General features: G+C 45.0%; 1 protein-coding gene across 2 annotated transcripts in view; it reads right to left on the reverse strand.

Annotated features, from left to right (window-relative positions):
• Positions 1–21304: 21304 nt before the first annotated feature.
• Positions 21305–27854, reverse strand: part of CCDC50 (coiled-coil domain containing 50) — a 37593-nt gene continuing 31043 nt past the window's right edge. The window contains exon 11 of one of the 2 annotated variants that reach the window (XM_072344284.1): positions 21305–27007. In XM_072344284.1, the coding sequence (XP_072200385.1) occupies positions 26988–27007 (20 nt within the window). In that variant the 3' untranslated portion in view covers positions 21305–26987. The remainder of the gene's footprint in view (positions 27008–27854) is intronic. The other variant, XM_072344285.1, reaches the window with a different exon arrangement.

Here is a 27854-nt window from a genome sequence, read left to right on the forward strand (position 1 = left end):
ACACTAAAGGAACCTTTGTATTACCAGAGGTGGTTTCATACTTATCAGTTACCCTTATCTACCAGAACACAGAAAAACGCGGGGCTTAAGAAAGCAAAATGAGTTTCTGAGCAACACCAGGAGGTGAATAGTGAATGCAGCTTTAAAGAGGTGGAGTGTTTGTAGGCTGAAAGTCATAAGTGATCACTGACCAACCACAATAAAAAAAATGTGGATTTCTTTGCTCTCACTTTCCTGACCCTTCTCAGAACTCTATGAGACAGAACCATCACTTGAAGCGTCAACAAGGATGGGGGAAGACAGATACAGAGCAGCTTCTCAGGAACATTGGAATTAAAGGCTGTTGGCATTGGTACATACTCAGGTACACACAAAAGAAGGGTGCTGTGGGAAAATTAAAAAGGCTGAGGAAGAGGTTTGGAAGCAGGGTATTTTGACTTAGCCACCAAAGAGGGAGATTTTCTATGAGCAACCTTATTTCTTCTTTCTTTTTTTCTCTTAAGAAATCAAGGCATGCTCTGTTGCTTTTACTTCTGTAAAGCTTTGAGGGTTCCTGAGTTTCCTTTGAGGACTTGCACTAAAATAATGAGACAGGAACTCCTTCAACCTACCTAAACCCATCCATTGCAGGCACTTAGCTCACCATGTCCCTTTGATCCCATCTCACTGCAAGAGAAGATGGATTTGAAAGACAATATAACAGTGTAAAAAAAAAATATATAAAAGAAATAAAAGAAATAAAAAAAGCCCTGAACTTCTTTTCTCTGAGACCAATTCACTTTGTGCTACATTTTCTCTGAAATAGCCTCTAAAACTGCAGATAAGAGCCTGGGCTTCATGCTTCACTCAGGGAATTCTGTTTTTATAGCTACCTTATAAATACTTTTCTTATTTTAAAACCTGTGAAAGACACTGAGGAGACACAACCTGTCACAGCCCTCACAAGGAAAATACAATTAATAAATCAAATCTCTCCATGGCCTCAAACAAGAGCTCCACAGCACCTTGATCATGCAGGGGGCTGGCAAGGAACCAGACCCCAGCTCAGCTCTGTCCAAGCAATTTCCCTTTCCAGACCCTGGTTTTATCAGCTTAATTATGATTATTACAAATCTCCATTTCAAGGAGATGCCTACACAGAAAATCTATGGAAAGCTCTGCCTATAAACTCTGCTACTGTTGGATCTTCATGCACGTTAAGAATCCTTCCCTGCAGAACCTGGCTCCATAGTTTTTCTTTCACTTCAGCCATCACCCTTGGAATCACAATTCCTGTCCTTGCTTGCTGGCTTCAGTCAATCCTTCTCTCCAGGATTTACCTTCCCTCCTCTTATATATAGCAGGCTTGGAATAAAAGCTATGATTCAGCCTGAGGACCTCTCCAAAGCAAGAGACTGAAAATGCTGACCTTTGGCTAAGGTCTTCAGCTCTCAGGACCTCCAAGCAGGGGCTGTCAGACATCACCCCTTCCCTCCTGCTCCTTCCTCTAGTCCTGGTTACCCATTACACCATGAAAAGTCCCCACGGGTGGTGAGGCTGTGACCAACCAGATACAGGAGGTGATGCCTTGCAACAGGACCACAGTGCTTTGTCTGCTGCTTTGCTTCCAGCCTGCAGCACCTTGGAAATATTGCTTGCAGAGCTGTCCTTGGAAGGTGAATCAGGCAGAGCTGCTGGTTGCCGGTACCTGCGGTCAGACCTCTCCCTCAGCCTAAGTCATTAGACAGTTTAAGAGCCATTGAACATTGGGGCAGGTTTTGGCAGGATTACTGCTGCTCAGGCCATAATCTCCCTCCCTCTCATTTGTTCTCATTTGCTCTGGAGAGCAGTGTTCATGACAACTCCATGGCAGCCCCATCCTTCAAAGGCCAGTGGCCAGATAAACAAACTGGCCTACCAGGTGCTTCAGCAGCAGGTCTCAGCCAAGAAAGAAGAGCACCTGGGTCCTTGTAACAGCCAGTATAATGCTCAAGATGGGGGTAAAACCACCTCCTCCCTGCCAGGCTACAACTGCTGGGAGTAGCAGATACTCCAGGAATCATCCTAGATGCTGAGGACCAGCATTCCTGGGAGGAAAGATGCAGCAGGCAAGCACAAGGGGAATGCAGCCATTGCAGGGAAAGGGAGATAAAATAAGAAAGTTAATTTTCTGGGGAAATTCTCTCTTTATGCTCAGCTCATGGATCAAATTTGAGCAAGGAAAGAGGAAGCAGACAACCAGAGAGCTGCTGGGAAGGCAGGCATATCCAAGTATGCTCTGAGTTTATTCTAGCTACAAGTTCTGCCGTTTTGGTGCAAGGTTTCCTCTGTGACTGCTGCCTCCACCCCCATCTGCTGTCATCTAAACTACAGAAACCTCCTCGAGTGGGTGTGAGCAAGAGCTGAGGAAAGGCTCTGTCTGTGCTGCTATCGCACTGTGTTCAGGTTTGATGCTGCGGGATTCCTCCCTTCTCTGGTTGGGCTATTTGTAGCAGTCCTAATTAAGTAGTGCAGAAATGAGATATTTCGGTTTTGCACTATAACCTATGCTTGATTATCAAGCGAATTTGGCCTTTGTATTAAGTTAACCAAAGTGCTATAAATTCCTAAAAGCAGCAGCCATTTTTACAGTGAAGCAAAGTGTTCAGAGGAATCTGCCCCAGTTTAATTAGATTCCAAAAGCAGGTTTAAATGAGCTTTAAATCTCTAATCTGCCAGGGAAACCCAATATTTCATCCCTGCACCACGTGACGATAAATAACCTTAATGTCTGCTCCCCTACAGAGAGCTCCCATCTTCCTAGGGCCGGGCAAGTGGTGTATTTATGTTATTGATTGGATATTTATGTTATTGATTGGAACAACAGCTTAAGCTGCCATTCGGTTTAAAGGATCTACCTGGGAGCAATCAATCCTACTCAGGTCCACCTCCCAGCCAGAGCTTGACCGCCACATCCCCGGCAGCTGCATATCCCTGCTGGGAGAGCTGCAGACCTTCAGCACAGTGATACAGATTTGGGCTCCTGGCCAGACCACACTGTTATTCTCCCCATAATGATTTAGGCACAAGGGAGCTCTGCGTGATCCTCATCACTCACAAGGGGGAAATGACGATATGAACAAAGACTTGCTCCTTCCCTTCAGAAAACTCCTCCAGGCAGGCATAGCACAACTCACAGGTATATCCCCAAGCAGAGCTGCAGCCCTGACCTTTCAGGCACGTCTCAGAAGTGGGATTTTGTCAGGGTGGGGAATACCTCTGAGCAAGACCATTACACTCTCATTTCATTATCTAACAGTCTCTGGCAGTGCAGCAACAGTATAAAGAGGTCTGGAGGCTGACTTAATTTGCCAGAGATTTTCTCCTCGGTAGCTGCAAGAACAGGGCTATGATTTCTATTACGTGACGCAGCAGCAGCTGCTCAACCCCAGCTCTGGGACAGTTCTTGCCCATAAAAAACACAACGAGGCACTCGTTTACATCAGTTGCGGTTTTGTTTCAGAAAGAAAATAAATTCACTAATATAGCAGGACAAATCCCTCCTGACACATACATAGAAACAGCTGCTGGGAGAAAAATAGGAAAGGGAAACTGTACAGTATTACGAAGGAGCAGCAAATACTTCTGCACACTGCTAGCAAGCCAAATCATGTCATTTAGGTCTAAACTGCTCATATCCTAGGTAAACAAAGCACTTTGGCTGATAGCATAATTCTGACCTTCAGGAAGACTCACATGTATGTGTGTATAAATGTGCACCGTCGGGACCTAATTCTGACCAAGTTACATCCACTGCTTTTCACTGCTGGTTTGCGTGGCACCCACAGACAAAGACAAAACCCAGCTGATTCCTTCTCTGAAGGTGAAAAGAGCAGCCTGCCTGTCATAACTGTGGACTGATTTGGGGTTGGGTGAGCTGTCCTCAGTCTCTGACCTCCACAGGGAGCAGGGGTGCTCAGTGCCAGGCCCTCCTCACCACCAGCTCTCAAATCCTCTTCTAGATCAGCATCAAGAAACAGGCTAGGACTGCAGCAGAGGGAATTCATAAACTGTTCCTAATGTCTAACCAAGCAAAATGTACAGAGACGCGTTAGAATTGTGCATGCATAAGGAAACAGGATTTTTCAAAGATCTTCCAAGAGCAGTTTAGAAAAGCCTCTGTCACAGCTACAGCAAGGTGAGACTTCCTGTTTAAAGACAGGATAGAAAGACATGGATTCATGACTTTTCCAACCCAATTTTCTACAACTACTGTGATTTTTCTTGTTAGTGCTTGCTTTACTGAAACAGAGCAGTTTCTCATCTTTCTTGAACATATTTCTCCAAAGACAGAGCAAAGAAAAAAGGCATTTTAATTGCAGTCTTCCCCATTCACCTCCTTTCCATCTCCCACAAAAGAGAAAAACAGTCAAGTCATCTCTTCCTAGCCACACTCTCCCATGAGGTTTTTGCAGCGAGGAAAGAAACAAATCCATTAAAAAAGCAATATCGCTTTTCTTATTGGAATGAAAAATAACTAAAAAAGATCTTTTCCCCGCTGAAAAGTAAAGAGGGGAAGGAAGGCGCAGGAAACAGGCTTTATGGCAGTGAGTTCATCACAACTCCAGGGCTAACTTTGGAGAAGGGCATGAGCTGCGTGCCTAATAACTCAGAGCAGCACTGTAGGTTGGTGGAAGTTTTGCCATACGGCTGACTCCCATGAACTGCTAAAACTCTGATGGGCACATGGAATAGAAGTAATTTCCCTCCTGGGTAAATTAAGTTCAGGTATTTCTAAAGGCTGCAGAAATAGCTCCAAAAAAATCTCATGAGTAGCAACTTCAGATGGTTTATTCAGACACTTTGCATTTATGCTATAGTTTGCAACAATCCAGGGGCTTTAATATTGTTCTGTTTTTATGATTCCCAGCAAAATGCCAAATCAAAACTGGGAACCAGATTTTCCTAAAACAGTCTGAGAGCTGAGATTTTCTTTGGGATCATTTTGCATGATTTCATTTCAGAATTAATTCAAACTCTTTTGCAAACATTGACTCTGCGTCTCCATTTTGCTGCCAGTCAAGAAGAATGGACTGAAACCTTTACAGACACATATACACAACACAGAGTAATCACGTCGGTTTCTTTTTCTGGCTAACTCCACATAAAAATCCCTTTGCAAATACTGATCTGCAAATCCTAGCAAGAGCTGAAAGCACTATTTGTGGCAAGCTGAATTATAGCAGAAAAACTAGGCTGAAACCATAACTACACAGAAGTGCGTCTGCCATCACTCTTAAGATACACCCAGCCATATTAAGGTGTCCAGAAGGTGCTGAAAACTCATATGCAAGCACAGTCCACTGCCATCAATTACATTTTCTAGGTTAGCCAGAGGTTTGGGCTGGAACATTTTTCTCCTCCCACCCATAGTTCAGATGACTGGTAAAGCTGTTAGATTTCACCTGATCTTTTCACTGCTTGGCAAAGCCAAGAAAGCAAGTCCAGAAATGAGGGAAGTCGGTTACAAAATAGTATCTGTTCTAACTCCAAGGTGCCATTGGTGCAAGTGCTGAACAGGCTCACACACAAGTAGCCCCTTGCAGTGTGGGCTAGATCTCACAGCAGCTCATAGCAGAGCTGTGAGGAATTCCAGGGACCACAGCACGCTAATTGCTGCTGTCTGTCCTCTCATTGTTTTCTAATGAAGGCCACAGAAAAAGTTTCTACTTATTTCTTAAGTTATTAAGAGACACAACCCCGAGAAATCCATTTGCAGGCTCTCCTGAGGACTCCGCTGCTGTGGCTGCCCAAGATGAATGACATGCTGCAGAAAAACGCAGAGAAGGGAGTGCCCACAACAGCGTTACAGCAGATTTATTCAAAAGAGCTGAACAACCTGCCTGATAGAGTAATTTTGTTACGAGCTCATGGATCACAAGGAAGAGTCAGAAATATATCGAGGGGAAGGGACAGGCAGCTGCTGACTTACAGCTGGCTAACAATGCGTACCTTTTCAGGCAGTGCTTCTTCTGCTTGCAACTGTCTCAAGAGGTTTTTAATTTAACTTTTATTTTTTACCCTTTTCACTGCAGACATGTTCTCAGCTGGAGCAAAATGAATTATTTGTAGCTATCAAAGCGAAAATTAAAAAGCACCAGCGAGGCTCACCTAACACCTTAACTCATTCCACATCTCTTCCAAACTCATATTATCACTCTGAGCAGAACAGCATAATCAATCCTCCTACATCCTTTTCAGTGCTGAAGGAAGTAGCCTTTCCATTTACTTTTCATAGTTGAGATGTTGTACGCTTGCAACCCTCCAGAAAGATCTTAAAACAGGAAAATATTTTCTGTTCCTTTACCCCTGCACCCATCCTTTGTCACAAAAAACAGCATCAACAAAACCCTGCAAAGTCACTACCTCCACATGCTCTCAAATAGCTGGTACCCAAGGCTCCATTTTCTGCAAATAGCACTGAATTCAGTGAGCTTGTTCCCACAAGTAAGGACAAATCGGTGAGTTTATTTGAATGGCAGTTCTGTGTACTCCTATCTTCATCCTGAGCTTGCTATCAAAGATAGCTGAAATGGTCCCAATCTAAATAGATCAGGTTTCTTTACTCTGAAGAAAGACAGCTAAGGAAAATAAATAGCCATAAAATCAGGAGTGGCGTGGTGAAGGGGAACAGGGGATGGCTGAACACACTCTCCCAAAACAAGACCAAAAGGGTATTGGATGAAACCATCATAAAAACAGCTACAAAACAATCTAAAAGGAGGAGATTGCTCATAAGTGTGTACTGCAGCAAGGGACACCCTTGTTCAGAATGCTGTGGATGGCAGAAGCTGGGACAAATTAAAAGAGATTAAAACCAGAAACATTTCATTAAAGATAAGTGTACAAAAAGAAAGACACTGCCTTCTCTTTATGAAAGCCTTGAAGTACACACTGCACAAGAGCAAGAATGTTCAGAGTACTACCACAGCACTTACCCTTACACTGCTGTAAGTGAGACAATGGGCTTGATTATTCTTACATTTCCTACAGATGCCTTTGGACAAGACAAAAGATTGCTGGGAGGAATAACAAGGTTGGAGGATATTGGTATTGAATGCTTACACTATTCTGATAAATACAGAAGAGGACAAAGTACTCACTTGCAAAAACTTCAATTGAGAAGAATGTTCACAGTGTGCTTCCCCAAATGCAGTCACGCTTCTTGTTCCAGCAATTACTTCAGCACTGAGCCATGGACACCTCATTATACATTTGAGCTAAGCTTGCTCTGAAATGCTATTATACCATACAACGCTCTCGTTCTTCGTTTGTGTCCTCAAACAAACCTGCTGACCTGAGTGAAAGCACACATTTCTGCTCCTTTGAACTCATTTGCCTTATCAATGAGGTGCCTTACCCTCTCATGTGTCATCAGGATAGCCAGTTGATAGTAACGTATCTGAGGAGTGCCTTCCTGAAGGCATCAAGAGTTGCATGAGGAGTCTGTGCTCAGCCTGCAAGAATTTTCTTGGCAAAGAGAACTCAGGAGAAGGAGCAGACCTAAAATGGCTCTCAAGAATACCTCATAGTAATAATAACCTACTACATTGCTTGTATGGAAACGGGTATTTTTAGTAAAAAGGTCAGGCATCACTAAGAGCTTATTTGTGTATGGATGGTCCTGAGTAGTTTAAAAGCACAGTGATCAAATAAGCATACATTCAAACACAACCACATGTACAAACCCTGTTGGAGCTACATGCTCCAACTGTATGCTGCTACTGCTCCCACCACAATCAGCATCCACAGGACGAGCCCTCCCATACCTCACCACACAGCTCCATTCAGAACTGGGCAACTACAGGCTGCTTCTTACATATACAGAGTAAAAATAATTATAATAATAAAAATACATACAGAAGTAACAACAAAAACCACCAAAATACAACCACCCAACAACTGGCTTTTTGAGAACCAAAATTAGGAGAGACTTCCCAATTCCTTACAGAGGAAAGGATCTGTTCAGTGCATCTGGGCAACAAGACAAAGCTCTGACCCATTGTTTCTCCAAGATATGGGAAGATGGAAAAGGTGAAATAATCCGCAGGAGATCAAACAGTAGTAATTTCCTGGGGGTACTTAAGGGATTTGGAGGGCTTAATGCAGACCCAAAGTGTGCAGATAATGCTTCATTTCTAGCCACATTTCCAAAATGTAGGTGATGTCCCCCCTCCCTTTCAAAGCTCTCTTAGCTCCATACAAAGAGATCTACAAATGTATTCCTATAGAAACACTCCGTTCATCACTGAGCTGTGATTCCTTCTTGGTTGGCACGCAGCACCTGTTCAACTTTCAAGTGCTTTAGGATACAGCAGTCGAGAGAACTGCACCAGGGCAGAAACAGCCTGAGTTCTCAGGGATACTTTAGCTCTAACTCTCACCAACACCCACATCAGTTCAGCCCTAAATAACTGCAAGAACCTGTGACAGTGCAATTCATCCAGATGCAATTTGGTCAGTGTACAGCAGCAATCCTTTCTCCTCGCTGGGAGCAACGGTCTTGGCCAGGCTGCAAAGTTGAGACAAACTCAGTGTCACACCTGTTGTCAACAGCCTGCAGACAGAGCTATCAAGAGATGATTGTAACACAGGTACTGAGTCTCCTTGCTTCTTTCCTGGGTGGTTTATAACGTAGAAGGCAACCCGAGATCCAGAGCAAGTCTAAGCATTAACATTTACGTGTCTGTATCAGTGGACACCAGATCTGAGTAATTCACAGCCAACTTCCAGCCCACACAGCTCTGAGCTTCTGCAAATCTGAAAAATTAAACTAATGGAACAAAGCGCATCGACAGACATTATGGGACGTAAATCACCAGGATTGCTATGGCAACAACACAGGGTGAGTGATAACTTTGAGGCCATGACAACATATGCATTTTATAGGAACAGCTAATTGTCTGACTCTGTTCGCTGACACCACAACATATTTTTTGCTAAATACCTTGGTATTTGAATTTTACTGCCTCCAGCCACTATTAACATATTTTGCATTTGTGCTTTGCATAAAACCCCAGTAATGTTTCCAGTTAAAGTTCCCAAACATACATTCAATTTATATTTAATGAGACACTGTGAGTTAAGTAAATGAGAGCTAATTAATTAAAGCATATGTATAGTGGGTTGTGACGATTAATTAGTTAATGTTTGCAGAGTGCTTTGAAAAATGTAAAGCACCGTATAAACATGAATGGTACTTTGGGAGAATGAAGGAGGGTGAGGAGATGCAACGTATCCTATCTAACCTTTAACAAACACCTGTTCAGTATCATGCATGGTTTGTCATTGGGTGTAAGAACAAGGCAACCATACATTAGTTAAAAATCTAGTTTAACAGAAAAGGAACAGCTGATAGAAGTGGAGAATCTGGCCTATTTCTCTCTTTGGGATAGAACCTCATGTAACAAACCGGGGGCACCAGGATAGTGAAACATTTGGGGGTCTATTCAAGGAACTCTCAATTAGGTTTCCCATAGCCTGGTGGCTGCAACATACCCATTCTGGCATTCCCAGCATCCCTCCTGAATGATACTGTGCAGAACCAGTTTTAGCACCCCTGAGTAGCCCAGCATCACACCAGCTCCCAGTCTCTGCCTGCCCTTGCTCTCCCATATGGTGCTCAGACAGCCTGTGTTTGTCTCCAAAAGAAAGAGACTGAAAGGTAATCTGATAGCCTGTGCTCTGAGCTAACAGAGCACTCATCGCCCACTCCTTTTTCAGCCAGGTTCCCTAAGAGATGAAGTGTTATCAGTGACAGGGCCAAGGCAGGGTATGGATAATTCCCATAGCTTCCAGCAGTTCCAGCAATCATTAGCTGCAGCCCATGTGTGTTCCCTGCGAGGTGAGCTCCACTGCCAGCACCCAAAATCCTGAACCACAAAGGCATTCGGGCACCTGAAGTCAGTAGGGATTTCTCATCTCCAACCAGTAGAATTCACCACAGGAGGGAACAGTCCCATGATCAGGCTCAGGGTTGCCAGGATCCACCTTAAAAGCCCAGACAGAGAGCAGTAAAGGCCTGAAAGTTTTTGGTTACTTATAAACTCCCACACACCACAGCTCCAGGGCTGAAGCCTGCTTGCTCTTAAGTTCCCTCTCCATGACTGCTACCTGTCTCCTGCAAAGAGAAGCAAGTTTTTGTACTCCCCTTTCATAAGATGCTGGCTCTGCCTCAGGCACAGCACCTCACCACTCAGGAGATGGCTTTTGCAGCTTGCCTGGATGCTGTTCTGCCCCCTAAATTGCACGGGCTGCAAAAGCAGAAGGCCCAACAGCCAGGTGCTCAGATTTACGTGAACAGGACAGGACAGCTAGTGGCAGGCACTTCTGGAGACTACAGATTTCATTACTTTCTCCTCCCAAAAGCAGACCATGACCTGGCTGCACAATGTTTCTCATCCCATCAGCCTCACTGCTGGCTTGCACTGGCAGCTCACCCTAGGAAAAGCCTCAAGCTTGGTGTGATGCTTGGAGGAAAAGCACCTCTTCCTTCAGGAACCTTCCTTTGTGCAATACATTTAGCAGGGTCCCATCGGTAAGGAAAGCTTGATTTTTTTTTCAGCAGTTCCTTTCTCCTGGAAGGACATAAGCCATTCCCCTGGGAGATCTACAAACAAAATCACATTAACACTAACATGTTCTCTGATGATTAGAGATTTTCCCTGGCAACTGTCCAACAGTGCAGGCTAGCAAAATATATCGCCATAATTGGAAATAGCCTTCCCTCTCCCTTTCGCTAAGCAATCCAAGCACAGGCCTACAAGTAGATTTTTATATGTGGTTTCATGCAACATAAAGCAAGAACTGGGTCCCCATCTGTTCCACTATAGCTTATTCAACATATAGCTGTATGTCTAGTGTTAATTATGATCATCACTAATAAAAAGGCCCACAGTTTGCAATTTTATCCCACCTTTAGTGTTTGATAGGCAGCTCTTGTTTGTATCTTTTTTTAAGAATTCAAGGCAAATTACCTGCCTATTTTCCCTTCCTAGCTAAGCCTCACCACCACGCCACAACTTCCCTAAGTCCATGCTTCAGTTCCTGAGTGGTGATAAAAGGAGTCATAGAAATTGAGCATGCACCCAGGGTTTCCTGACCATGCAGGCCAGAGTGCACCCCAGAGGTCAGCAGATCCTGCATGGGGCCTGGCCCTGGAGCAGCCACAGCCAAAGCCTCACACACACAGCCCTCAGCCATCCTCTTACACACTGACACCCATACTTAAAAGAATGTTAAGCACCATACCATATTACCAATGACTTCTGGATGAGCCATGTACCTACACATCGTAACACACAACAGACACCTCAGTGCCTTGGCAGTTCCAGGTTCTGGGGAAAGCTGCTGGTTGACCCTTCAGCAAACACTACAGCTCTTTGGAAATCAGTCCATTTTCAAGCCAGTCAGCCTTTAAACAGTTACGAGTTACTAAGAAACTTTCCTTTTTTGTTTTCCACCTTTGGCTCAGCGGAGGCTCCCAGGAGTCTGCAGTGACACCCCGATCTGCAAACCCTTTACCACGGCACCAGGTGCCTCAATTATTGCAAGGAACCACAACCAAATCTACTGAGAGACCACAGCAAGTATGAGAACAGATGTTGCTCAGACTCTCCCAGGTCTCTTTGCTTCTTTATTCTAAAGCAGATAATACAGTCGAGACGTAACATTTGCTAGAAGTATTAAGTTCGCAAGCATCAGCACCGACTTAGAGAAGACAACCTGGCCGTAGCAGCCTGCACAGCAAATGCTAATCTGAGAAAAGATAAAACTTTGGGATAGGCAGGATAGACACCTGCCAGGATCTGTTCCATTTTTTCCAGGCTAGCTCTCAAAAAAATTCAAGCAGTTTCTACTATTGAAGCAATCGCTGATGGAAAGACAGAACCCTAATCTCTCCATGAAGCTGGGCTTGAAGTCTATTAAAGGGTCCTGAAGAAAAACACAAAGCATGAATTATTTCTGTTAAAAGTAGAGAATTAAAGTTATGCTAATAGAAGTCGTTTGGCCATGGGAGCAGTCTCCTTGCAATTGCATAAATTACCATCTGAACAAGGAGCTTCAACTGGAACATAATTTCTTGGCCAGACCCTGACTGACTTCCAAGCGAGCAATAACAAGCACTCCAGGGGGAGCTGCTCTATCCTCAGATGAATGGAGTTAATAAGTCACAGAAAGCTATTTAATAAACAAATCCCTCCCTTTTCTCTTGTGAGCTGTATAGGAACAGAGATGTCCATTTTCTGCAGATTTCCCAAACCATTTCCCCACCAAATCCTTCACTTCTTTAAGTATCTCTGAGCCCAAAGCTCCTTTCATCCGAGTAGCAGATGGCATGGGGTTGTATTCCTCATCCCCTCTGCAGCTTCAAATGCTTCATGCAGAAACAAAGCTTGTTATACCTGTGGTCCCTGAGTCCAGGGGAACACTGGCAGGATTTGGTGCAAACCTGTTAGTTTGCTCTAAGATTCAGCCATCCGTAGCTCATAAAGAGCAGCTTAGCAGATAGATTGAGACGTTTCAAATTTATCTTCCCACGCAAGCAACAGCAAATTGCAGCATGAGACTTGGGCACGATTTTGCCCGAGCACTCCAAGACTCGATGAAGCTGCTTTGCTAGAGCTGCACATTTCCCCACCCACCACCTTCCCAACACAACGATGGACGCACTGCAGGAGGAAGCACTATAAAAGATCCAAGAAGAAAACCCATGCAGAGCCAGAGCAGCCCATTTGATACAAGAACTTCTTACAGAGCTGGGAAAAAAAAGGTCATTCCACTTTTTTTTTTTTATTTTAAATTGTATCTGACTTATATATGGCTCTGTACATTCCTATGGAGCAGCAACAGACTTGCTGAATCACTATGAGAAAAGCCTGTATCCAGGCAGATCTGGGTTTGCAGAAGTGAAGTTTCCAAAACTCTTTAGGACTAGATGGGTTGGAAAGGAATCTGCCTGTTCCTAATGTAACCTGCATTTAACATAGGACAGCTGGGTCCTCCAGTTACTGTTGTAACAAAATTTAGTACCCCCAGCAGAAATTTCTATTGGAAACCTGAGGTATTTCCACATGCAGCTCTGGCTGTAAATTTGTCCAGTTTTATCTATCCCATGACCAAAGCGAGCTCAAACCCATCCATCTCTCCATGCCCAAAGGCACAGAGATACCACAGAGCCCAGCTGCAGCAAAAGCTAATCTGGACTCTCACCGTGCATAAATAGAAGCCTTGTGACAAACACTTCCTTTAGGGTTGTGAGGATGTCAGACCAGATGCAGCACACCTGTCCCACCCAAATCCTCAGTCTGTGTCTGAGAATTCCTGGGGACTGATCCTCTTGCACACCTACAGCAAACCATGCAGTACCCCAGGGATCCTCGTGGTGCACCCCACAGGGCTGGGATTCCCAGCTTTGGCAGCACACGTTATGCAAGACTCCACAAGGGAAAGGTAGAGGTTTTGATCTGCACTTGCTACACCTCCTCGCCTCCTACATGAAGCACACGGAGCCCTTCTTATGGGGTTATGTGCAAGGCAGGAGCAGGTGGGGGTATGGGCTGACCAGGACCCTTCATCTCACATTTCTGTGGAAACCTCCTGGTGTGTTTTATACCTGCAGCATCGATGGGTGCAGACCCTCAGCAGTTTCCTTTAGAATCAAGTCTTCCCGGCCCCCCAGTTCACATCAGAATCTGAAGTTTATAGCAAGGAATGGAAGACGAAGGGGAAAGTTCCAGCCTGATTTCCATTTACACGCGGCTCCTCACAACCCACAGAGACATCAAGTGGCCAAACCGCCGCATCGCACGCACAGAACCTCAGTTTGCTGGGGGTGAATAGGGAGGGCAGTGGGACAGCTCAGCTTAAGAAAAGCCGAGCTGCTTACAACTTACCGAGAAGTTATTTTCCTGCTTGTCTTTGCCAGACGTTTTCTTCTGACAATGAGGGACGACCCCAGAGATGCTGGTCGGTGCCATCCCTAGCTGGTGGAGTCACAGGAGTCAAAATAAACCCAGTATAAAACACAGAGATTCAAAGGGAGTTTTCCCTCCCACCAGCAGCTAACGAAGTGAAGAATGATGGGATAACTGTGTGCACGTGTGAGAGATGAAGGGCAGCTGGGGCGTTTGCAAGCCGGTCTCACGGGTTTCCTGTGATTGAGTAGTTGAGCCCTGCAGAAAGGAGAAACCCTGCTACTTCTGTCCTGCTGTTACTGAAGGGACTTTTGCTTTCCCACTTCCCAGCACAGCCTGGTGATGCAGGACCTGAGAGTATGAGCAGGGGTCTATAGGTGTGTGTGAAGATGAGTCCCTGTGCTCCCGGCTTTGCTGCTCCCCCAGGTGTTTGATGATTACTTTTTTAAATCCTAACTTTGTCACCCCTTGTCTAACACTGGCAATAAACGCAGTTGAATCGTGGGATCATTTGGGTTGGAAAAGAACTCTAAAACCATTAAGTCCAACAGACATCAGCCATGGCTCACCCCTCAGAGAGGAGCAGCACTCAAACATCCTTAAGTCAAGACAAAAACAAGAAGAAATACGTAGAGCAGCTCCAGCCCTGTGAATATCAAAGAGAGACAGCTCTATTAAACTCAAAGGACAATTGTCCTCTCTGTATTTCAGACTGGACTAAAACTGTGCTACAGGGGACAATTAATCTTCAAAATCAATTTTTTTTTGTCAGGAGGGTAAATTTCAATTGTCTCAGGAATGGTGGCGCTGGGCTGGTAATTACTGTCTGATGAGGCAACCTCTGAATTCACTGCCCCAGAGAATGCTTTTTATTAATGATTTTCCCCACAAATCCCAAGTCCTTTTTTGACTTTGGAAAAACAAAAACAGAAAACACGTTGCCTTATTGACTGTGTTAGAAATCTCAAGCTTTCAAGAGCCAGAGGATGCACTTTAGGTTTTCATTGCAAGACAGGGAGTAGATATTCCCAATCCCCTGAGAAAGCAAAGCAAAAACCCCAGTTTGTTCAAGAAGTAGTGCAATAAAAATGCTAATTTGTTTTGTTCTGCATGTGTCCTTTTCCACACACCCCGCTCTGCACAGCTCCAATCATTCTGACTCCAGGGCCCCACTCTTCCCCACCTGTAAACATCCCCATGTTTGCTCCCACCTGTGAGTGTCACCTGCTGCCTACACCATGGCTGTATGACCACGTGGCTCCAAAGCTCTTTGCTTGATGCTACCCAGAGGGACACAGTGCCTGAGTGCAGGCAGCAACAAGCCTTAAGAGCCACATAAACACCAGCTGGAGCCATCTGCCCAAGGTCCGGGTACCCTACAATGCCAAGCTAGATACCTGCAGCTATTTAATTCAATGATGGCATCAAAGGCACGAATTGCTGCAGAAGTGGGACTGGCTCTCCTCTCCCAGAATCTCCCAATCCTCCACTTGGCTCTGTGAACTCATCACAGGGCTTCAGAGCTCGAGCAGAAAGCACTGCAAAGCGTGGTCTTATCAGGCTAAATTTGTGTAGCCAGCACACTCTCCTGGCACAGAGGAGGCATCGCTTTGTAGCTCAGCAAGCAGATGGATTAAAACCCAGCTTTTCAACTAGATAACCCCTTATATTTTTGATGCAAAAAATTGCTACTGCAGTGGATACTGCCTGGAGAGAATCTAAGAGCCCCAAACCATGAAAGCAGACCCAAGCCTGACACACACATCCATGTACCACATTTCCTGGTGAATAACCCAAAGTGTGTCAATGCACTGAATTTTCTAAGTCACACAGACAAAATACTGATTTCCTTGGGAAACTGTGGCACAGGCAAAGCACTCCCTGTTCATCACTGGGGCAGCCACCTCCTGCTGCAGAGCTCCATGCTTGTACCCTCAGCCCTGTCAGCATTGCCCTGGGAGCACACACTGGTCTGCAAGATGGACCCAGCTCTCCTGCTTCCCAGTCCCACACTTTCTACCCCTCACAGCAGAGAAATACTCATTTCTTCAGGAAACTGGATTCTGCAGGAGCTGCTTCACTCACAAAGGGGTTCTACTGAATTGAATCTCTGAGTCCCTGTACGGTCTTTATTTTTCCATCTCACTCAGCTAAAGCTCATTTGATTGTAAAGATAAACCAGTAAACATCAGTTAATACAACTGACTTTGCAAGGGTTGGATTGCATGAGACTAAGATTAAGAGGCAGGCCAGAAGGGAAACAGGGCTGACATCTCTGCTATAGAAAAGCTGTTTCCATTAAACCCAGGGTGGTTTCCTTCGTACAAATGAAGGCTCACTTTCAGCCTTGTCCAGCGTTACACAAGCTGGAGTTCCTCCACTATGGAAGTGTACAGTGATTTTCATGGGGAATGAAAAATAGCAGAAGACTCCAGAAGAGAAAAGAACAGGAATACACAGAGGAAGTGATGAAAGAAGTGTCTAAAATACCTGTTGCAGTGCTGCTTCTTTGCATCCTGTTTGAGTCACTGTGGAGACCCAGCTGGAAGAATTCATTTGCCACTCCTGAAGATCAAATTGCAGTGAACTTACTAAAAGCCCTAACCGAAACCTGAAGAGTTTGGTGAAAGCTTTTTGCTGCCCAAACGTTCTGTTGGGTGGTTAGCACTGAATTAAGCTCTTTCAATCTTAATCTCAGGACCATCCCCTTACTGGTACATTGGATAGACAGCTTACATGTTCAGGGCTGGATGGAACACACATCTCAAGGGTTCTCTTCAGCTACAGATGCATCTTCTGAACAGTTATCCTGTCTTCAAAATGGCAGTGATACCCTTAGTGCCCTCAGTTACTTTCTCAAGCACAAAACATGCTTTGGCACCTCCATTCATATATCTCAGAAACACCAGATATGGCAAGAAAAGGAGAAACAGGCTTTTTGTTACAAGGAAATGCCATTAACCAACAGGCCAGGGTTGCTGCAAGACAGTTCAGCCCATGAAAAATTAAAGACAACATGGACCTCTAATGCATCATGTATCAGGAGAACCATTAAGTCATCAGTCGGCATACAGTTTTATAGGGCATTTTGAGCATAATTCAATCTTCATTCATTTTAGATCATTTCCTTAATGAAGTAATGCACTGAACATGAATATTTCAATGCAAGTCTCTAATGCCCTTTAAGTAGCGAGCAGCCTTCAGTAACACAGAACCCAATTAAGCTGTAAAGGGTAAATACTGCAAGAGGAAGAAGGCCAAGATACAAGAATAGTTACGTGCTTCAGACCGTGGAATTGAGATAGGTAGATAAAGCTGTACTTTTGGACCAAACTAAAATTAAGGAGGCGTGAACAGCAGTGAGAGCTGGTGTTGGTGAGCTGCTACTCCTGCAGCTGGCTGCCTCCCCTTTGCACAGGCACTATGGGTAATTTGGGGTTCTGCTTCAAGCTGGTAAAGCCCCATCATAGTGGTATTTTCAGGTAACCTCTGCAATGGAAGCTACCAGTGTTCTTCAGAGCAGTGATGCTTCTTCCGCTTTCATGTGCAGAAAAAATGGGAACAGTTTAACAGGAAAAAGGTTTCCCTAAGTGCACTGCATGAGAATTTTGCTAGACAGCATCTCTCTTTCACTGGATACAGGCAGGTCCATGGGAACTTTTTGACAGTCATTTGGCTGTAGAGCCTGGGCCTCAGGAGCCACCGACAGTGGTTCCGTTGGGGAGAAGCTGCAAGACACTGTCATGCAGAGCACTCAGTGCACCCACATCAGCTCCCTGGCAGTGCTGCACAGCAAGAAATTGCATCACTAAAACAGTTTCTGGAAGCATCCCTAAGAGCTTCTTTGCCAGGCAGCAGCCTCAGGTTTCTCTAAGGTCTTGCTCACACTGTAGCAAGAAAAGAATCCCCAAAGCCCTACAAGCCAGAGAAACACATTTGATCCTTTTAAAACCACAGGCTGAAGCATTTCACACCAACAGCTACTGCACACATTGCAGTGAAGAGGGAAGCTGTGAGATTCAGCTCAGGATGAGAGAGCATTTGCAATTCTCCGAGGGGAAAAAGAACAACACTCACTGCTGTTCAGTTAGCAATGGATTTGTCTATGCCCTGTACAGGGAACAGCCACGAGCTGCCTCTCTGCTGCACTCTGGCCACTAGAGAGAGCCATGGGATAGTGTGACACTCAGGGATGAAGGAAAAACCTCATTCGAAATGAAATTAAAAGTATTTTTCCACCTTCATCCTTCCCCCCCCTCCCCAACAGTGTTATAACTTATTTTTATCACTACCCCAGCTTTATTTTCAAGCTCTTATTATTAATAGGTGGTAGTGCAGAGCAAGCTCCATCTCTGTACTGTGTGTGTGATGTGTGGTGCACCAGGGAATAAGGTTCAAGGAATAAGCCCCCCTCCTTGGCCAGGTTCACACTGCCTTCACGACTACCCCAGTAATTGTTCACAACGGTGATAGTTGGTATGTAAATGATGCATTGTCCTGCTTCTGCAGGATCTTCCTGCTCTTCAGGGCTATGTGATCTTTTTGAGTATTTACTGTTCAAGCTCCAGGTAGGCTGGACTGTGTAACAGGGCTTGGGCGCCCGCATGGCAACAACTCCCTTTGTTTCTGGGGCTCTACCCTGACTGCCCACCAGCTCGTCAGTAGATCAGAAGAATATTTAGAGAAAACAAAGTCTTTTCAGCTGAGCAGAAATAACTTACAGTGACAAATCTGAAAGCAGAAGGGCTGGGAGGGACCAGCCCTGGTTGGCTGTTTCAGCATCCCCAGCCGACAGAGATCCAAGTGCTATTAATAATCACTTCGTGCAGCAGAATTAGTTCCTGCCATAACAGAGCTGCCTTGAGCTGCCAGGGGAGCCATTACCAGGTGGTCAGCTGTTGCTGGAGGTAATTGCTTTTAACTGTTAAACTACAAAGCACCTGTTTCCCAGCCTAGCTAGGATGCTGATGGTCTCAGAGCGCCCTCTGTTGACGATCAGAAGTGTGGCCACAAGGACACAGAACCCACGGAGGATGACGAGGTGTGTAATGTGGTGTGTAATGCAGTCTGGGCTACATGCTCACCCCAGGAAAAGGATGCTTATAGATATGGGATACGTCAACAGTGTTTTAATAAAGATGGAAAAGGATCCAAATCTGAAACAGGCAGGGACAGAAATGTCCTGTGAAGTGGCATTAAGCAGCTCAGACATAAATAGAAGCCATGCAATGGTTCCAGAGTACCAGCCAAGAGCTGTTTGTGACTGTTTGGAGCATGGCCTCAAAAGGCCACGAGGTGAGTCATTGGGACTGAGTCTGTTTTGGGAAGGTGATTACTAAGGCGAGAACAATGCTGGCAGAAAGAAGGCAACATGAAAATTGAGGTGTCCATGCTCAAAACTGCTGTCGACCATCAGCATGATGAAACTGGAGCAGGCTTTGCACAGCCACTGGAGGGTGCTGGGTTGGGGTTCTTGGGGTCAGAGAAGCTCAGACATTCACCAATACATAGATGCTGGACACAAGTTACCAAGGTGAAGCAGGTGAAGGCTGATGGGCTTAGGATGCATTACAAAGATCACATTCGCTATGGAAGACTGAACCATGGTAATGGACACATACCACTGACCTGTGATAGCCAATCAATACAAGTTGTTGTTCTTTTTTTGCAAAACAACAGGATGTAGGGGCTATGTTGCACAGTACTGAGATTAGGAAGGGACATGCACAGGCATGAACCAGGATCTGACAAGGCAGAGGGATGCTTTCCATATCCAGGACCTCTCCATCATCTTGAGCCACATCCCCCATCAGCATTTGCTCCTAGTGCAAAGCAAGCATGAGCTAACACACAGCAGCTCAGCTTAGTACTGGCTGTCAGAGTAGGCAAGAAAAGCCATCTACCTGCAGTGTGAGCATTCTCCACCCTTCCTTGGGCAGCCTATAAGCATGGTTCGGCCATCCCAAGCCACAGGCAACACACAATAACATGAACCTAGGTGGAAAATTACCAGGAAATGTGCACACGTGGGAGATCACAAGCACAGAATGGTTGTGTTGAGTTGGAAGGGATCTTGAATACCCTCAGTCCCAACCCCTGCCATGGACTGGTTTTCCCCCACCAGCTCAGGCTGCCAGGGCCCCATCCAGTCTGGCCTTTGGCACCTTCAGGGATGGGGCATCTATAGCTTCTTCAGGGCACCCTGTTCCTGTGAGCATGGCTGCTGCAATCTGCAAATCCAATCTTGCAAAGCAGGATGGAGCAGCCAAATGCGCAATTAGGGTCCCAAGTACCCAGCAATGCTGGCTTGAAGCAGTCTGCTGGCTTACCTTCTATCATTGCCGAAGGCTACCCGGGAAACTTGGATCCATCACCACCAAACGGCACAACAGATCATCAGCTACATCCACACAGTCGGTAGCTGCATGCAACTTGGAAACCCAGAGATCAGCAATTCCTTTGATACAGCCAAGAAAAATTTTAAAGGCCCCAGAGGCCCTTCACTGTTCCTTTTGTGGTTCCCACATTCAATTCTCTGTGTGCACATTGGCACAGCAGGTGAGAGATGCTGCTGGGGGCTCCAGCTGGCCCCCTTCCCACCACAGCCCAGTGCTCACACAAGCGCCAAGGCTGGCATGAAAGGAGCCTTTCAAAGAAAACAGACCAACCCAGTCATTCCAGACAGAAGTCTACAATAAATTGCAAGTTGGCAGAGTTCTTGGCACTTAGGAGTGCTCTGTATTTACAAGGCTCTTCCTCTGTTAGCCCAAGCCCAGTATTTTTTATTATGCGTTCTGCTGCTCCCTGCCTCCTGAGACCAGCTGCATGTGATTGCTGAATGTGATTGCATCCTTACCTGGCTCCTCTGAAGACATCACCCACTCCGAGGTCATCGGTCATGTTTTCTCATTGCCTTCTGTCAAACTGCTGAAGGTCTGAGCTGCTCTTGGGAAGCTTCACAAGACGACATTATAACAAACCAAAAGCCACATTAACAAAAAAAAGTATCCTACCCTTGCAAATAATTACACAGCTTTTATTTTTCAGCATCACAATCTCAGGAAATGAAACAGTCCAAATCCTTTCCAAGACATTACACAGCTTTTTTTCCCCCCCCCCATCTCTCTGGCCACAAAACAATCAAATTAAATACAAACTGTTGTTTTGCTACATATCTATTAAATTGGAAGAACATAATTATTGGTAGAAACTGCAAAGCTCTGGGAGCCAGAAGTGGAATGAAGCTCTGCTTTCGCCATGCTCTTGTGTGACCCACAGCAGGACACACTGTATGAGCCTGACACACTGGGGGAAAAAGGACCCCATTCCCATTCAGTGTTCCCAGAAAAGCAGACAGAGGGACAGAAGGATGGGGGTCAGTAACAAAATACAACGGTTTATTGAACAAAATGGGGCAAGGCAATGTTCCCTTTACATTCAGTGAACTCAGGAGTAAGAAGCCAAACATGCTACACACACACATGGACACGATACTTTGGTTAAATGTCATTCAGAAGTTCTATGCCAAACCTGGTAAAATTAGAGAGTGAACAGTCAAAAACAAGAAAAGAAATAGGCTTGCATAGACAGATTATTGTCAGTGCGCGATTTATACTTAAGGATTAGCTGTTGCGACACAGGGTACACTTGCAGCTCTGAGGAAGTTCAACCGCTCGACTATCTTACAGCCAACATTTAGATCCAACAGGCTGAAAGCTTACCCTGAAGAGCTAAATTAGACAACCGCAGCTTTTCTGAGGCAGTTAGCTATATTGCAGTGCACAGATGCAGCTGGAGACACACTGTGGAGTCTACTTAGAGTGAACACTGATACAGTGAAACTTGTTTGCTGTGAAGTAGAAAATACTCATTTGTGTGCTGCTGTCTGCTGTAGGACTCTCCTATGATGAGCATCAGCTGCACAGCTCCAGCCTTGCACCACCTCAAGAGGTGGTGGCTGACATTTGCAGCCCACAGGCTGTGGGCAGTGCAGCTTCTCAGCACAGGACCTGCATAGTGCAGCCTGTCTGGGGCATCGCAGTCCAAGTGGCACTTATATGAAGCACAGGCATTACTGCACAGAAACGTGCTGCAGGACACGTTTTAAGAGTACAGTAAACTGGAATCTCTGCAGGTTTATGCCTGCTCTCCACAAGAAGAAGCTGCCTGCAGAACGCACAATGTGAGGGGCACAGCTGTGCCTCATGCTGTGTCCCATACCCATCTCCCAAAGCAACTGCAAAATCACATATCGAGAGCCATGAGAGCAGGATGAGACCAGAATGGTCCATCTGCTGGGGACGAATATAGGGCAGATTAAACATCAAAGTCACCCCTAAAAGGGGACTCCTGCTCCAGCAGCATCCCTGGGCATCTCTGCCATAAACAGGACAGCAGAGAGCTGGGTCAGCCCTGCTACAGGCTGTGCTTCATTTCCTATCGCAGCTGAACACAGTCTTGTAGCATCAGTGCTCCTGCCCTTCCTCACAGCAGTGATCTACTTGGGTAGCAGGTGCCCAGGAGAACGTTCTTTCCAAGAACTGATGAGTTCTATGGACTGGCTGCACTACACGACAGGAGTGTAAACAAAGCAGGGGAATCCTCACACTGTCTCCAAAGTGCTCCCCTTATATATAAATTAGCAATCCACAGTTAGCTTGCATACAGGTTAATATGAATGCAAATAAAAACCTTGATAATAAAAAATATAACATACACTTCGATCAATAAACTGAATGAATACCCTAGAATGTAACAGTGGCTGTAATTTGGCACAAAATAAGAAACAAAAAACCAAAAAATCCCTCAAAGGTCCAGCATTGCAAAAAAAAAAAATCCATTTTTTTTCCTATGTGTGTTACCAAACTTGATTTAGAAACAGACAGGTGGGAATGCAAAGATATAAAAATACTGTACATACAAGATCCCTTTTACAGAGCAAAGCAGGCTGCAGCATTTGTAACTTCTATCCTTCCTCCCTGAGAGGAGGAAATTCAATGATGAGACAAATCCATCCATCCCTAACAAATGATATTTTCCCACCCCCACTAAGTTCAAAACCATGAAGTTCCTTACAAAAAGATGAGATTAACCTGTTTGGTCTATTCCCATGATGATAACTGCTTCTCAGGAAGCTGTACAGTCCATGATTTAAGACAGTGTTTCATAGCAAGGTGACCCAGATCAGACTGCTGAAGACATTGAGTATCTCTGTAAGGCACGACCACTCGGGTTCACCCAACCTCTCTTCTGCGGATCATTGTGCTTCGGACGGAGGGAAGGAGGTGGTGAGAGCTCCTGCTGGTGAGATGTGCCTGCTGTGGAGATCAGAAGTGCCACGATTCCACAGTGATGGACTCTCCACGTTCCCTTGTTAATGCAGGTAGTAAGACAGGGATACAAGATCTGAGTGATCAGGATAGGGGTCCCGGCTCCAACGCACTACTAAATTCAGAGCAAAACCATAGTCAGAGCTACTGAGACTCAGCAAGAAAAAGCAAACACACACAAAAAAGAAGTTATGATTTTTTCTGCCATGGCAATAGATATTGCTCTAGTTGTTTCTTTTTAAGACGACAACTTCACTGTGCCCCCACCCCAGGGAGGTACATGCAAGGTGCTGATTTTGTGTCTGGTCTGTGCCACTCCATCTTGCTGACTCTCAGCAGAACTGAGGTGCTGAGCTCCAGGAAGATTTGGCTTCTTGCTCACCTCTGACCTTAGTTCTTGTTGACTTCAATGGTGCCATGGACGTGGCTATTAAATATGCAGGGCGCAATCTTTGCATGAGGCTCTCTGTGCAAGGTCTGTAAGACATGTCAGATGAACAACTGCTCTGTTTATCCCCTATTTATTGTATTCTTTTCTCAGTTATCAATCTTAGCATTTCTTCCTGTAGGTGTCAGCTCTCTTCCAGCAAAACCTCAAGGTGCTTTTTTTCACAAGGGCCACGGAAAAAAATAAAGCAGAAGCAGAACAGTGGAAGGCAAACGAATAAAGGCAGGGAATAAGATTTACAAGGGAAGCACTGAGGAAAGATACAGAGCAAAGCAACCCCAGGGCATTCAGCACTCCCTGGAAACATCCAAAGAAGTTGCAGACACTCCTGTCTCCTTCCCATGAGCTCCCTCTTCTTGGTGCCATCACTGGACAGCGTGGCTGGCCAAAGAAGGCCACTTAAGCAGATGCTGCAGCTTTAGAGTTTAGGCACTGGGTCATTTTTTTTTTTGGACTTCACTCAGCTTCCAAACCAAATCAACCACAATGATCTTTCACATCATTTCCACTCAATCCCATTGAAGTCAACAATCTGGATGCACAAAAGCATCTCTCCCAATTCAATAGGTTCTTCTTGTGCCAGCTCAGGGCCTTTGTGACTTTCCTGATTAGAAGACAGAAGTTACACCAGCCAACTGCAGTGCAAGAAAGCTCACCACAGTCATTTCCAGAAGCCCAAGAAGGGCTGGATCCCTATTTAGCGGCTTCCCCTATGCCTTGTACAGAAGGTCACCATTTTCCCATGCAAAGTGTGAATGATGCGCTACTGCTGCTTTCTTATTTGGCAGGATTTTTCCCCATCAATTTTCATAAGTGCCGAGATGATACAAGCAGCAAGGCCTGGGATATCTGCAGGAGTATTAGCACACAAAATCCTACCAGGCATCCATTTCACAACAGTAAATACACTCTGATGGCAAGGGAGGGGAAAAATCCCACAGAAAAGAGAAAAAAAAAAATGGCATTTTCAGCAGTAAAAATTTTGACTGTTACATGAAATACAAAAATAAACTTTTATAAAATAAAGTCACCGCAAATGAGGTTGCCACATTGATCCAAGTTATCAAATAATAATAATAAAAAAAAACTGTTTATGTTGTTTTTTTTTCCCCGATCCCTTAAAAACAACATTAACACTTCTGAATGGACACAGATGGAACAAGAAGAGGGCACAAGGAAAGGGCAGTACAATTTAGCCACTGGCTGAGATATTTCCTGAGAAGAAAAGAGCAAACAAGCAAGAGCTTGCAACTCACCTAAGGACTCGTGCAGGTAAGCAAGACCACAGACTGGAAGTGAGAGTGTGCAACTGGGTGGCTGGTGGTGCACAAAGAGTTATGCTGCAATGTTTTTGGTTAGCGTATGCCTGGAGCTGAAGGGTTACCTGGTACTTCACAGGTACAGAAGTGGTGCCAACATCCCAGTGGGAATAAGAGATGGAAGTCTGAGTTGTTATTCAAGGCAAGAGCTCGTGCTGTGTTGTTAAATGTGCCCTTGCGACTTCTGCAAAAACAAGTTGCTTTGTATTCCTAGTGATTTGTCTCAGTAGCTATCCTAACCAAGGGCAACAGCCAAAGTTAAAGCCTTTCAGCTGTCTACAGGCTTGAATTGTACATTAGTGCAGGAACAGAGAGCCATCATCTCCTCTGACTTCCTATCAGCACTCCATGCCAGCACCTGCTCTCCACAAAGCTCCATAGAAGTGTAAGGCTTCTTTCCCAGGCAGCTGCACAGGCCAGTGGTGAGGTTGAGAATAATCACAGCTTTGCCTCATCTCCTCAGCAAAGCCAGCAGCAGCCAGCAGATGATGACGAGTGTGGCAGGACAGGCTCAGCATTGTGCTGTAAGCAGGTTGGGCACTGAGGCACTGCAGTCAGGTTCTGCCACCATGAATGAGACCGCCAGTACAAGCAACTTGTGCTGGGCTGGGTAGACTGAACTGATATCCATCCACTCAGCTTTGCAGCTTAAAAACGCACTTGGCAAAAAAAGTCAGCAAAACAAAAGAACTGGGATGATAGAAGGCAAGGGGACAAGGCTGCTTCTTACTGCAGAAGGATGATTTTCAAAGAGTCAAAAGAAACAAGTACATGAACAAATCTGCACAGAGGAGTTTTAAGTCTTAAAACTTGGAGATGCCACCGTGCCCTGGAGAGCAATAGTTTGGTCCTGATTGGAGCTTGTCTGGTGTGCTGGACAGAGCAGAGTCAGAGGGAGGCAGTTAACACACGTTCTGCACAGCTTGGCACTCTATGGCTACCTCAAAGTGGTTAGAAGTAACTGTAGTTTTTGGATTTAATCCTCATTGCCCATATGGCCCCATGTTTGTAAGACATGTTTATGTTCAGACATAAGTTACAGTGCTGAAGTGCATCAGTAACTGAACTATGAGTTACAGTAACTCTTAACGTGGTTTCTGTGAAATTCCTTGGCTTGCACCACCCGGAAGCTCAAAGCAGGTGACCACAGAGATCTCCTCGAGCATTTAAATTCATTTGCGTGATTCTCCCCAACCCACAACTCACAGCTTCATCAACTTCCTGGCATGCCTTAAAAGCCATGCACACAAAGGCCTAATTTCAACTGAAATAGTCTTTTCCTCCTAACCGTCCTATCCTATACCCTGAAGCTAACTGCTTGGTTAAACACTCTAAACAAATTGCTGGGAACCCTAGAAATAAACACAGAATTTAAAGAGTTTTACTCTGTAGGCAACTTCTTCCTCACCATCCCCAGGTTCTAGCTTTGGACCATGAACTATGTGAGGATGCTCTCTCCTTCCTGCAAGCTAACGCAACTGTAAGATTGGCTCCATTGTTATCCAGCAGAAGAAACACACATTCCCTCTTATAACTTTTTGCTCAGCCATCCTAACATGGAAAGGACGTGCAATTGAGATGTTCTGCTGCACTGCCATGACCCAGCTCATATCTTGAATTTTTCTCCCTCTTGTATGTGCAACTCTATTTGTAAAAGCTCCAGCCAAAGCCTAAAGATAAAAGAAAAGCCTGAAAGGAATATAAGAGGGAGCTGTTATTAGCTTGTTGATTCATACAGCTCAGTGGTGGCTAGATTGTACGGCACTGCTTGACTGATCACATATGAATAGAAAATAGAAATGAACAAACGTTCCTTATTAATACAATGACACTTAAAAAGGAGATCCTGAGAGTGGAAGGTGGATCCCCCACAGGGTAAGGATTTGAGAAAGTTGCCTGGCAATTCCAGTAATGTTTGCTACAGAAGAGTCAGTACCAAAGCAAAGGCTAGCATAGTTTACTGCTTCCTACGGGAACCTGGAAAGCAGAACAGAAACAAAAAACAATCTGTAAGGATAGATCCTGGTGAAGAAAATACAATGACCTGCAGTCTTATTACTTGTACTGCCCTGCTGGGTGTCTGAATTGGTAAAGTCAAACATCAAAATGAGAACTGTATGTTACTTTACTGAAAGAAAAGGAAGCACAGATTCACAAGACAGGCACTCATTGCTTCCAGGCTATGAACAGCACTGTAGCTGCATTTCAGTCTTACTAAATAAAACAGAATGAACACGGAGCCATATGAACTGCCATCAAATTCCAGCTCTTGTGCTCTATAACCATCAAGAAAGCTTTTCAAACTTTAAATTTTGGAAAGTAAACTGTCCATATTTAAGTTGCAATCAGTGGAGTTGAAAGCAATCTGAACCACTGAGTCAAACTCTGGCTGCACCTTTCTTCCCTCAGGGACTCCAGAGGTAACTCAGAGAACTGGCATTCAGATTTCAAGAGCTGGAGGGAGGGTGATCCTAAATACACTGCACTGCTGCCAAACTAATTCAGGAAATGAGCCAACAAAGATTGAGATGCAGCAGGAACAAAACAAGCCTGTTCTCAGGACAAGCTTCTGTATCATCCCACTCACCCGCCAGACAGGAGAGACTCTGAGGCTTTTTGTCATGTATTGGATTGCTTGATATTAGTGAGTCACCTAAAACCCATCACATCATTGTCTTGATGTTATTTCTCCTTCATTTGCTGCCTGAGTTTACAGTCATTTATCATTGAGAGATCATAGAGAACAAGCAGAGAGCAGTCTGACAAACTTGAGGCAAACCAGTTCAGCTATTTACTCTCAGCCAGCAAAGTGCTAAGCAAGTAA

The sequence above is a fragment of the Excalfactoria chinensis genome, chromosome 9, assembly GCF_039878825.1.
Source record: "Excalfactoria chinensis isolate bCotChi1 chromosome 9, bCotChi1.hap2, whole genome shotgun sequence".
Taxonomy (NCBI): Eukaryota; Metazoa; Chordata; class Aves; order Galliformes; family Phasianidae; genus Excalfactoria; species Excalfactoria chinensis.